At 33.3% G+C, this 11,074-nt stretch overlaps 2 protein-coding genes and 1 pseudogene across 2 annotated transcripts; all 3 read right to left on the reverse strand.

Moving 5' to 3' along the window:
* Nucleotides 1–498: 498 nt before the first annotated feature.
* Nucleotides 499–1,716, reverse strand: LOC149876976 (uncharacterized; annotated as a pseudogene).
* Nucleotides 1,717–5,572: 3,856 nt separating this feature from the next.
* On the reverse strand, nucleotides 5,573–6,508 carry LOC149876977 (uncharacterized). Its single transcript, XM_090074827.1, has one exon. The coding sequence runs from the start codon at nucleotides 6,506–6,508 to the stop codon at nucleotides 5,573–5,575; it is 936 nt and encodes a 311-aa protein (XP_089930953.1).
* A 1,595-nt stretch (nucleotides 6,509–8,103) lies between these two features.
* Nucleotides 8,104–10,616, reverse strand: LOC145184882 (uncharacterized). The gene is made up of 2 exons (XM_090074828.1): nucleotides 9,451–10,616; nucleotides 8,104–9,364 (listed from the first exon to the last, which is right to left on the reverse strand). The coding sequence occupies exons 1-2, from the start codon at nucleotides 10,614–10,616 to the stop codon at nucleotides 8,104–8,106; spliced, it is 2,427 nt and encodes an 808-aa protein (XP_089930954.1).
* Between the last annotated feature and the right edge of the window lie 458 nt (nucleotides 10,617–11,074).

Raw genomic sequence — 11,074 nt, forward strand, 5'->3', positions numbered from 1 at the left:
TAAATACTTTTTTACAACTTCTTTTTATGCATGCAATCCAATCAGCAGTGTTTCTTTGTCTTTATAACGTTAAGAGATTATGAAAATATAGTACTTTCATTACAGATAAGTTTGTCCAACTGCTCTTCTGATTTTTACCCAGATTGTCTTCTGATTTTCGCCAAGGTTGTCTTCTGATTTTCGCCAAGATTGTCTTCTGATTTTCGCCAAGAATGTCTTCTAATTCTAAGAAAATTTCTTAAGTTTTCTAATTTCTTTTTAAGCTTTTGATTATTTTCATCATTTTCATTTTGTTTTTTAATATTATTTGGACCTTTCTTTTTACTTACATTTAAAGTTAACTATGAAAAGTTTGTCTGTTAAATATTAGCGGAAAAAGTGCTATTATTTTAAGTATCTTTATTTAATCATGATGTGAAGAATAAATATTCTTTTGTCCATGAGTAAAAAATTAAGCATTTTTTTATACAACAATTTAAAAAGCAATTTTTTAAAATTTTAGAATAAACTTGGCAAGAATAACACTTTTTTAATAATAAACTCTTTAAGAAGGTAGGAACTTTTATTGATTTATTCACTATGCCCAAAATGATCATACGCTAAGTTTATTTGCGCACCCGGAATTCCAAGACTAGCAACAACAGTCAACAGGCGATGGGGGTTGTTAGTACCAGTAATCTTAGATTCATCCATTAAGTCAAGTCGCCCACCAATGTCTTTCAGACTATGCCATGAAATGCCTGAAAAAAGAACCTCAGTTAGAATTAAAACTGAAGTGAACTTTAGAAACAAGTTTTTTTATCTTCTGCTTATCCAGCCAGACCTTCCAGGCTTCATCCAGTCTATAATTGTTAGCCAAGCAGGTTCCCCATTAAATATAGTAAGTCTGACACAAACGCAGTCTCTTAAATAAATAAGTGAGTATCAAGTATTTCAAACTCACTGGTAAGATTTTCTATTGGGGTTACGACGTGATTTCGAACGCATCGAATATCATCTTCTACAAGCAGTTGCGCCGGTTTTTTCTGTTTTGTATTTCTGCGTTTATTTAGGTCAAAAACAATATCTGCAAAGATCTCATCTTTCATAAGACCAAGTATGTAAAAGAAGATAGTAACTACTGTAGACAAATCATCACGGTTTATAACTATATGTTGTAACTAATACATTTTTTAGCAGAATCTTTTATTAAATAAAAGCTGTCACTTTTAAATCTAGATTTAGTTTTATTTGGCTCATTATCTTCAATTGTATTTCAAAAAGCCAAATTTCTTCCTTAAACATATCTCCACAACTACCTTGCTCTTGTTTTGACATGTTCATATTGCCATCTTTTTGTTTTTAAGCGTTGAATCTTTTATAAATCTTTGCAAGACGATGCACGGAAGACCTTATTGACTTCTCAACTTCGAACTTTTTGTCAAACTTTCTTTTTACTTTACCATAAAATTGTGATCCTATCATTAGAATAGTAGTATCAGTGTTTACCAGAATCCCAACTTCATTATTAATTATAATATTTAGAATATTTGCCTGAAAATCTTTATCCAAGGAATTAATTTTATCTAATGATTCAATTGAAATTGAAATCAGTTGAAATGGTATTACAGCTGAACAAGAATCCTCACAATATTTTAACTGATGTCTAGTTTTGCAAAGAAACCTTTGTACCTTGAGCACATTCATAACCCGTCTATTTTCAGGGATTTTTCTCATGGTATTTTTTTTTAAATTTTATACTCTTTCCCTAAGAAATATAGGACTTATCTTTTGAACCTCTTTCAATTAAAACTATTAAACACTTTAATCTTTTCTATTTTAAGCAACTTAAGAGCTTCACCGATTCTTTTGTTATAATTTTATTTTAAATAGTGTCTAGAAAGTACTAATTAATGAAAACCATCAATAAAGCAAGATTTTTTTGGTTTTAGCTTACATTTTTTAGGTTTACCTGAAGCTTGATTAATTATTGCTAGGGTCTCCATCAATATATAAAAAACCATCATTAACCACCGAAATTCATAAAATTTCAAAAGAATAATCGAACATTAAACTAAACATATTGCTGTTAATAAAATTCTAACAGTAAAATATCAGAGCAAATGTAAAAACTTAAAAAACAATTAAATGTTTGCATAACTAAAATAGAAAACCTGAAATACTAATTAGAAAACACTTTACATATTTCGTGTAAAACATTTAAATAGGACTGTAGAAAAAATATGAATGAAATTAATCTTGAAAACTACATTTTCATTGACGTGATATGGCAAATCATTCAAAGATCTTTTTTATTAAATTTAAGTATGTGGTTAGTAGTATTAAATATTTAAAACTAAAACTTTGCTTCTTAATGATAATTTACACGTTGAAATTTTTCAAACACGCAACATTAGGAAAAAAAACTAAAGCAAAACAAAAATTGACAACCATATAAGTTTTTTCATACTTCAAAGTGTACATTTTAAAATATTAAACGAATGTGTGCTTAGGCTGAGGTGTTAAGTGTGCTTAAACACTTTTTCATTGTTTTAGTTAAATTTTTCTTCCTCTTCTTTTCTCGTCGTCATTATCCAATGATCGATATCGTTTCACAACACCAGAAATGTCATCTTTATACATACACTTTTCAAGACTAAGCAGTAAATAGCTCAAGGAATAAATAGCATAAGCTTTAAGATTAGAAGTAGCAAAAATATTTTTAAGCACACCCAAAAAAAGTGAAAGACTCACATAGACAAAAAAGTTTTTGCTTAACATCTTTCAACAATCATCCTAAACTTCAATATTTCATAAGATAAGAAAGTTTTAAATGTTATCTAACTAAATAAAAAATGCTGATTACGGTATTACAAAAACATAGAATTTCTATTGAGAGTAAACAGAAAACTTTTAAAATATTTTAAATATTTCATGCTGTGTATATGTTGGGCTATCAGGTGTTGTGTACTATGAGTTTCTGAAACCTCGTGAACCTGTTGATGAAAGAGCGTTATTGACAAAAATTGATCCGTTTGAAACGAGCTCTGGCCAGAAAACGACCAGAATGGGATGACAGGCATGAAAAACTTGTTTTTTAGCATGATAACGCTTGACCACTTGTCGCAAAACCGGTAAAAAACTATTTAAAAAACGTTGGATGGGAAGTGTTACCACACCCGCCGTATTCATCGGGCATTGCTTCTTCCAACTTCTACTTATTCGATTGCATGAATATCAATTTGATAAGACAGCGGTTCACTTCTTCAGAAGATATCAAAAAATAGTTCTCTAATTGGATTGCTTCAATAGATGAGGAATTCTTTCAACACGGAATCCGTAGATTGCCTTAAAGATCGGTAAAAGTAGCGGCTTGAGATGGTCTATATTTTGACTAAGACTTTTTTTTGATTTTGTAATTGAAAGCAGTGATATTTTCATTAACGTGAAGTAAAATTAGATGTAAAAATACAATATTGCTCAAAAATTTGGCACACATTAGATTTAAGTTGCTTTTTTTCTTTAGAAATGAAATAAGAGTAAAAAATAAGAAATTCAAGTTTTTTTAAAAAACAAAAAATATTTATTTGACTTTTTTAATTACATTAAGAGAAAAAAAAACTAAAAAAAAACAAATGTCTATCACTAAATATCTTTAATCAAAGTTAATATATAAAAAAAAATTAAAAAAAAGCTGCTCATAAGTTTAGCACACCTGGATTTAAGTTTGCTTTAACAGCAAGATCAATAAGGGATATGTTCACCTTCTTTATGCATAGTTCACATCTTCTTTTAATTGAATCAAAAAGTTTTCGGCAATAATCAGTTGATAAGCTGTCGAACGACTCTTTTAAACTTTCCCTAAGATGTTCAGCTGATGTTACGGGAGCTTTAGTGAGTTTGCGGTCCAGTCCATACATTTTCAATTGGATTAAGGTCAGGTGATCTAGCTGGCCACTGAAGTACCTTAATGCTTTTTTCTTGAAACCAAATAGTCACCGTTTTTGCCTTGTGACAAGGAGCGTTATCTTGTTGAAACTGCCACTCTGACTCATTGCTAAAAATAATGTCTCTAGTCGGGAATAAATGATTTTCAAGCGTTTCGATATATTTATGATCCATGCGACCATCATATAAGTAGCAGAGACCTGGCTGTCATAAGTGATGCAACCTCATATGCCTACCGAACCTCCACCACCTTGTAGTCACCGCACAACCAAGCGACTATGAAGCATCTCATTATAGCGTCTTCGGATAATCACTCTGTTCTTTTGGTTAATAACTGTAAAGTTGGATTCGTCACTGAATATTATTCTTTTTAGTTCATAATTAGTCATTTTCAAAATAGCTCTACAAAATTTGATATGTTTTAACCGATCAGCTTGTTTAAGCATTGATTTTTTAGCAGCAACGTAGCAACAAAGTTTTTGATCAATCAATCTTCTATTTACAGTTTGTCTTGAGATATGATTTTTTAGAGCCAAGTTCACTTCTTGTGCAATCTCTTTGGCTGAGTATTTAGGGTTTTTTCTTGCAATTCTATAGATACTGTTATCATCGGTGATGCTTGTGATACTTGGTCGTCCAGATCGGTTTTTGTCTGCAGCAGTACCAGTTTTTTCAAATTTCTGAATTGTTCTGAGTACACATGAACGAGATACAGGCTTAAGAGTTCAAGCAATTTCAGAGCTGTTGAAACCACCAAGATGTAGTCCTACAATACGCTGCTTTATTTCAGAGCTAATTGATTTTTTTCCCATCTTATTGGTCACATTATGGACAAAACTTAAGCGAAAAATACCAAGTTTATTTCAAATGAGGTAAAACATACTATGTATATCTTTGAAACTTTTGTTCAGTTTTTTTTATGTAAAAATGGATAGTTAAATTTACTTTTTAATAAAATTTTGACATCAAAAAGTTAAGAGCGGCAGTTAAAAGACAATAGAAGTGCAAGTGTGCTAAACTTATAAGCAGCTTTCCACGAAAATTAATAGAAAATAAATTGTCAGTTTTTGATTGGATCAAAGTTTGAACTTTTGAACAAGTGTTGTGAATATTTCTTTGTTTTTAACTGACTAAGGAAGATCGACTCAACGCCTTTTTTGTAACTTGTTTATATATGAAGGGCTCAGTGGAAAAAGTACTCAAGTCACAAAATTAATGTTTTGAAAAAATTTAGTTTGATCAGAAATATAACACTTCAAAACAAGGATTTAAAATCGCTGATCAAAGTAGATTTTCTCAAAACATTTACTATGTGACTTAAGTACTTTTTTCACTAAGCCCTTCACTTTGATCAGCCATTTTAAATCCTTGTTTTGAAGTGTTATATCTCTGATCAAACTAAATTTTCTCAAAACATTAATTTTGTGACTTGAGTATTTTTTCCACTGAGCTCTTCATATATTCTTATTAAGAAAACAGCGTTATTTATACTAAATCTGACATAGTTGACAATTATTCGTAACTAAAAATAAGATAATAATTACCAACTTCATACCATATATTAATTACTGTAAAAATACTTGACGTCATCGCGTGGTTTAATAAATGTTTATGACACACTCCCCCAATTTGTAGAGAATATCTACTAATTCTCATCAAAATGTTCATCAAGGGCTGTTATTTTAATAAGTTCCTTAGCCTTTAATTTCGCCATTCGTGAAGGTCTTTGTTTGAGAGTTTTTGTTTGCTCTGCTGATATGTTTACGTAAGGTTTAGAATTGTTTAGGAATTCCTCGATCTCAGTAGGATCTTGGCAAATTTCCATCGGATAAAGCATCTGAATTGGTCTTTCCATTACTTGATTATTTCCCGTTCTTAATTTAGCACCGCGGATTATAATATCTTCTCCGCGTACAAGTTTCGTTACCATAACAATTTTCCACTCACCTCTATTCTTTTCTTCTCCTATAAGCAAGAAAATCTCTCCCACTGCTATGTCCTTTTGATTATACCCTTTGCGCTGATAATTTTCTCGTAATGACCTTAAGTACTCGTTTGTCCACCTTTTCCACGCTAAGTTCTTGCATTTCGTGATATACCGCATTGCTCGTGTAGTCAATTTGTTGTTAAAATCTTCATCATCGTCATCTTCTGCATTTTCGGAAGGGATCTTAATACCTTTCCCATGTAAAATCATGTTTGGTGTTAATATCGGAAGTTTAATATCGTTCTCGATATATCCTAATGGTCGGTTATTCAAAGTATTTTCAATATCAATGAAAACTTCTTTAAGTCGTTCGAAAGTCAGACGAATCCTTCCAGTTGCTTTGTGTAATGATCTTTTTACCAAACCCACCATTCTTTCAAAGAAACCTCCCCACCATGGGCTTCTTGCTAAATTAAACTTCCATTTAATGTTCATTTCACCTAAGTAATCGCTTATCAGCGGGTCTTTCTGCAATCGTCGGATCCACCTTGCAGTACTTACAAATGTTTTGGCATTGTCGCTTATTATGAGTGCAGGTGTGCCCCTTCTTGCAATCATTTCATTTATACTTCGACAGAATTCTTCATTTTCCATTGTTTTTAGTAGATCCAAATGGATTGCTCTTGAAGTTGCACAAGTATAAAGTACAATGCATGATTTTTTGTAACACTCTTTGCTTACTTTATATTCGATTGGGTCAGCGAAATCCAAACCAATAGTTTCAAAGGGGTATAATTGTTTTGACTTGGCTACGTAAGGTATCTGTCTAATAATGCTCACGAAACTTGGACATTGTCAGACCAACCATCCCATGGTGAGTCTGTGCATGTGCTCTTTGAATAACCAAGTTTGTAAAGGGATGCTTGCGAGGTAAAAATATTGGGTGCTCACGAAACTTGGACATTTTCAGACCAACCATCCCATGGTGAGTCTGTGCATGTGCTCTTTGAATAACCAAGTTTGTAAAGGGATGCTTGCGAGGTAAAAATATTGGGTACTCACGAAACTTGGACATTGTCAGACCAACCATCCCATGGTGAGTCTGTGCATGTGCTCTTTGAATAACCAAGTTTGTAAAGGGATGCATGCGAGGTAAAAATATTGGGTGCTCACCTTGTATACGACCCATGCAAACTAAAAGCCCATCGTGATTTCTATGTAATCATAATCTTTCTGAAGTTTCTTTAAATTGTTCGGATTTTTCAAATTCGTATTGAGTAATTTTGATCAGCTTCTGCATTGCGTTGTTCCTTTCAGTAGCTGATAGCACACCTCGACATTTTCTTTTACTTTTGAGATCAATAATGATTCTTAAGATCCATGCCATTATTCTTATAACTTTTGGTAGTTGATACTTGTTCATAAGTTCATCAAAGTAGTTAAACCTCTCTGCTGTGGTAAGGTTATGTATTTTTGTTGGATTAACTTCTTTCATTACTTCATCCATTTGTGTATGAACTATATTGGTTGGCCACTCATTCTTTTTGGTAAGCTATGTTGGACCGTTGAACCATATTTGTGGAATTTTTCCATTTTTAATTCCTCTACTTCCAATATCAGTTCTGATTGGTTGGACAGTGACGCCAGATAATCCAACTTCGTTTATTGATTTCTTTGACACGATTCAATACAAACTGCTTCGATTTACAATTGTCATTAAGGATCCAATGCAGTGCTACTGAACTATCAAGCCAGCCGTATATTTCCATAACTGGGTATCCTTCAAGTGCCAATTTAACGTTTGTAAGAGCATTAGCTACCATGTGTCCAGAAATCAATTCAAGTCTGGAAATAGAACAATCTCGTTTTTATATGCGTGATTTGGCTGTAAACAATCCTTGAGTCACTTTGTTTCTTTGATGTACTACTACCTATATTGCACTGCAGCAGCCATCTTTGCTTGCATCACCGAATCCATGGATTTTAATCTTTGTTATTATATGATTCAAAACAGTTATACTTCTTGGTATTGGTGTAAGGTCTGGTAACGTATATTTCCAAAGCATCCATTCCTTAGATAATTCAGGTGAAAGTTTTTTATCCCAAGCAAATTTTAAATCACAAGTTTGTCGATATATAAGTTTTGCTGTTAGTGTTATTGGGGAAATCACACCAAGTGGATCAAAAACTCTAGCCAAACTTTCTAAAATTCCTCTTTTGGTTGTGATGTTTGTTTTGCGAGTTGTTCTTCAATCCACTAATAAAGTGTCATCATTTTTGTCCCACAACAAACCAAGAATTTTTGAATAACGTTTATTTTGTTCATTGATGGTAACTTCATGATTGTTCTCTTTTGAATCATTGGTTTCTAATGCAGGAAAATTCGAGTACCATTTGTGAAGCTGGAATCCTCCCATTTCGAGCAGATGAATTGCTGTTTGTTTCAATTTTTTGACACAATCCAGGTCAACTCCCCCAGTGATTATATCATCAACATATATGCCCCTGTTGATTATCTGAATTTCATTCTTTTTATGCGGATAATGTTTTTCATACGTCATTAAATGTTGCTTGATTACTCCCCCAAGAATAAAGGGACTTGATGCACAGCCAAACGGGATTCGAGTAAATCTTAGAGTTATTACTTCTTTACTTTTCAAGTCCGATATCCAATAGAAACGGAAAACATCACGATCTTTAATATCAACTCTTATTTGTAGGAACGCTTGTTTAATGTCTCCAGTAAGACAAACAGGTTGCAATCTGTTTTGTAAAATAACATTGAGTAGTAAGGGTTGTAATGGAGGACCAATATGTAAACAGTCGTTAAGTGAGGGTGATCCGTACTCTTTAGCTGACGCGTCAAAAACAATCCTTAGCTTGGTTGTTTCGGAGTCCTCTTTTATCACTGCTCGATGAAGCATGTAGAATATTCTCTTGCCAGTTGGTTTGTTTGGTGCATACTCAATTATCCCATCTTTGAGTTGTTCTTGAATAATAGCGTTATATTTTATGAGATCATTTGGTTTCTTTTCCAGTTTTCTAAGTACACTATGCAACCTTGAGATACTACCATCTGAATAAGATGCTAGTTTTGAATGTTCTACTTTCCATGGTAATCCAGTGTGATAAGAACCAGTCGAGTCTTGTTGTAGCTGTTCTTTAAATTCTTCATATACTTCATTTTGATTCCCTTCGCTTTGACCTTCTAGACCAAGAACATTCAAGCTATATAGTTCTTTATAACATTCGTTGGTTGACTTTGTAAAATATAAACAGTCCGAGGTGCTTTGTCCTGGTCCCATAACCGTCCATCCAAATATGGTTTCTTCTGCAATAGCTTCTCCATCATTTTCAGTCCTGAAACCATTCAACCTTATTCTTGCAATATCACCAGCACCAATTATAAGATGAATTTTATGATCATCGTAGTCATCTTCATTATTAAATGCAATCCCTCTAAGTGTTTGAATTTCTTTTTTAGGACGGATATCCTCGGATTTTGTAGCACTGTAAGCACTTTCCTTTCTAGCTTGTTGAGTTTAATATCAAGGCTGTTGCGTCCGTTTATTGAATATAGAGTTGTGTAGAACAACGGAAGGTTTTGATGTACTGATCCAGTCAATGTTTCAATATTTTTCGATTCCCTATTATTTGGGTCTAACTTTAGGTACTTGGCTAGCGTAGATGAAGCATAAAAACTACCAGCTCCCGTATCCAAGAGTGCTCTCACTTTATATTTGCCAACGTTCACAACGACTGCGGGATGAATAGTTTGCCCTTCCTTTCCAGCCATAAGGATACCCTTTTTTGATTTGTCTTTATTAACCCCAGTGCATATAGATGAATGATGCCTTCCTTGACAATGGTAGCAAGAACGTTTGCTACGACAGTTGGATACTGTGTGGTCTGTTGACGTGCAGTTGAAGCAGCGATGGTTTTCTTTAAGATATTGCTTCCTTTGCTGTGTTAAATGAAGTTTTGTACATTCGTGACTACGATGATTTTGCGAACTGCAGTAGACACAGCCAATGTTTTTAGTTTCGTTATGTTGGAAGTGTTTTTCCATTTGATTTTTGTGCTCCCAATTATTGTAGGATTTTGAATTTTCTTTTCTGATATTATTTCTTGTTCGTCCAATAGATGATTCTGGGTTTCGTAAGGTATATTCACGTAGAGCTTCAATTAGCTGTTCAAAGCCCCTTTCCTGCCATTTTGGATCTGTTCGAGTAATATCAGCTTTAACAGGACCCAGTTTGTCGAGAGTTTCATGTACCAGTATTTCTGCTGTTTCCAATTTGTTTAAAGTTTTCAACGAGTTTATGCTTACATTTAATTTTCTGTAAAAATAATGTTTTTGATCTACGTCGGTTTTTTTTATGTAGGGAAGATCCATGATATTACGACCATGCTGGCGTATAATTTCAGAAGTGATTCCATATTTTTGATTTAGAATCATTTTTGCTTTTTCATAACCATTTACATTAAAAGGGAGTCCAGCAATTTCCTCTTTCGGCGTGTTTGATAGTAGTTCACGTAAGTACGATAATTTAGTTACTGGAGGATAGCTTCTGTTGTCAATTTCTGTGCTGAATTGTTCCCAGAACCGCACCCAATCCAGAATAGTCCCATCAAATTTTGAAATTTGTAGTCTGGGAAGTTTTGCTTTACAATCATTTGTGTGTGCACTGTGCATGCTTTGAGTTGTTTCTTGTTTTTGTTCATTTAGTTCTTTTTTTACACGAGCAATTTCTTCGTGCATTTTCTTCTTTTTCGTAATTTCTTCTATGCGGTATTCTTCCAGCGATGTCAGAAGTTCGCTTTGCTGTTTAATTAAGTTGTTCTGTTGTTCATACCAGTTGTCGATTTCTTGATTGTCGGCGTTTTCTTCGTCTCTTTTTAATTCTTCAATGTTTTGGATTAAGTTAAAAGTCTCCGACAGTTTTGCTTTGATGGTTGGTTCTTATCTATCTAGTGTGTGTATATCGTTATTGTTCAATGATATGCGTACTTCCAGACCAAGTCGCTCAACTTTTGTTAATGTTAGTTCCAATTTCCTTGATAGTGTAGCGATTGGATCTTCGCGCTGCTTCAGAGGCGTTTTAAATTCTATTGTAATCTTTGATTCCTTACGTCAGTTGATAGCTTGAAGAGTGTTCCGTAGATTCCAGCGTCCTGGCAGGGTCACCACTTTATGTTGTGAATATTTCTTTGTTTTTA

This window comes from Hydra viridissima, unplaced genomic scaffold (assembly GCF_058129835.1).
Source record: "Hydra viridissima isolate aposymbiotic clone 2 unplaced genomic scaffold, HvirCarnegie_v1 scaffold_17, whole genome shotgun sequence".
Lineage (NCBI taxonomy): Eukaryota > Metazoa > Cnidaria > Hydrozoa > Anthoathecata > Hydridae > Hydra > Hydra viridissima.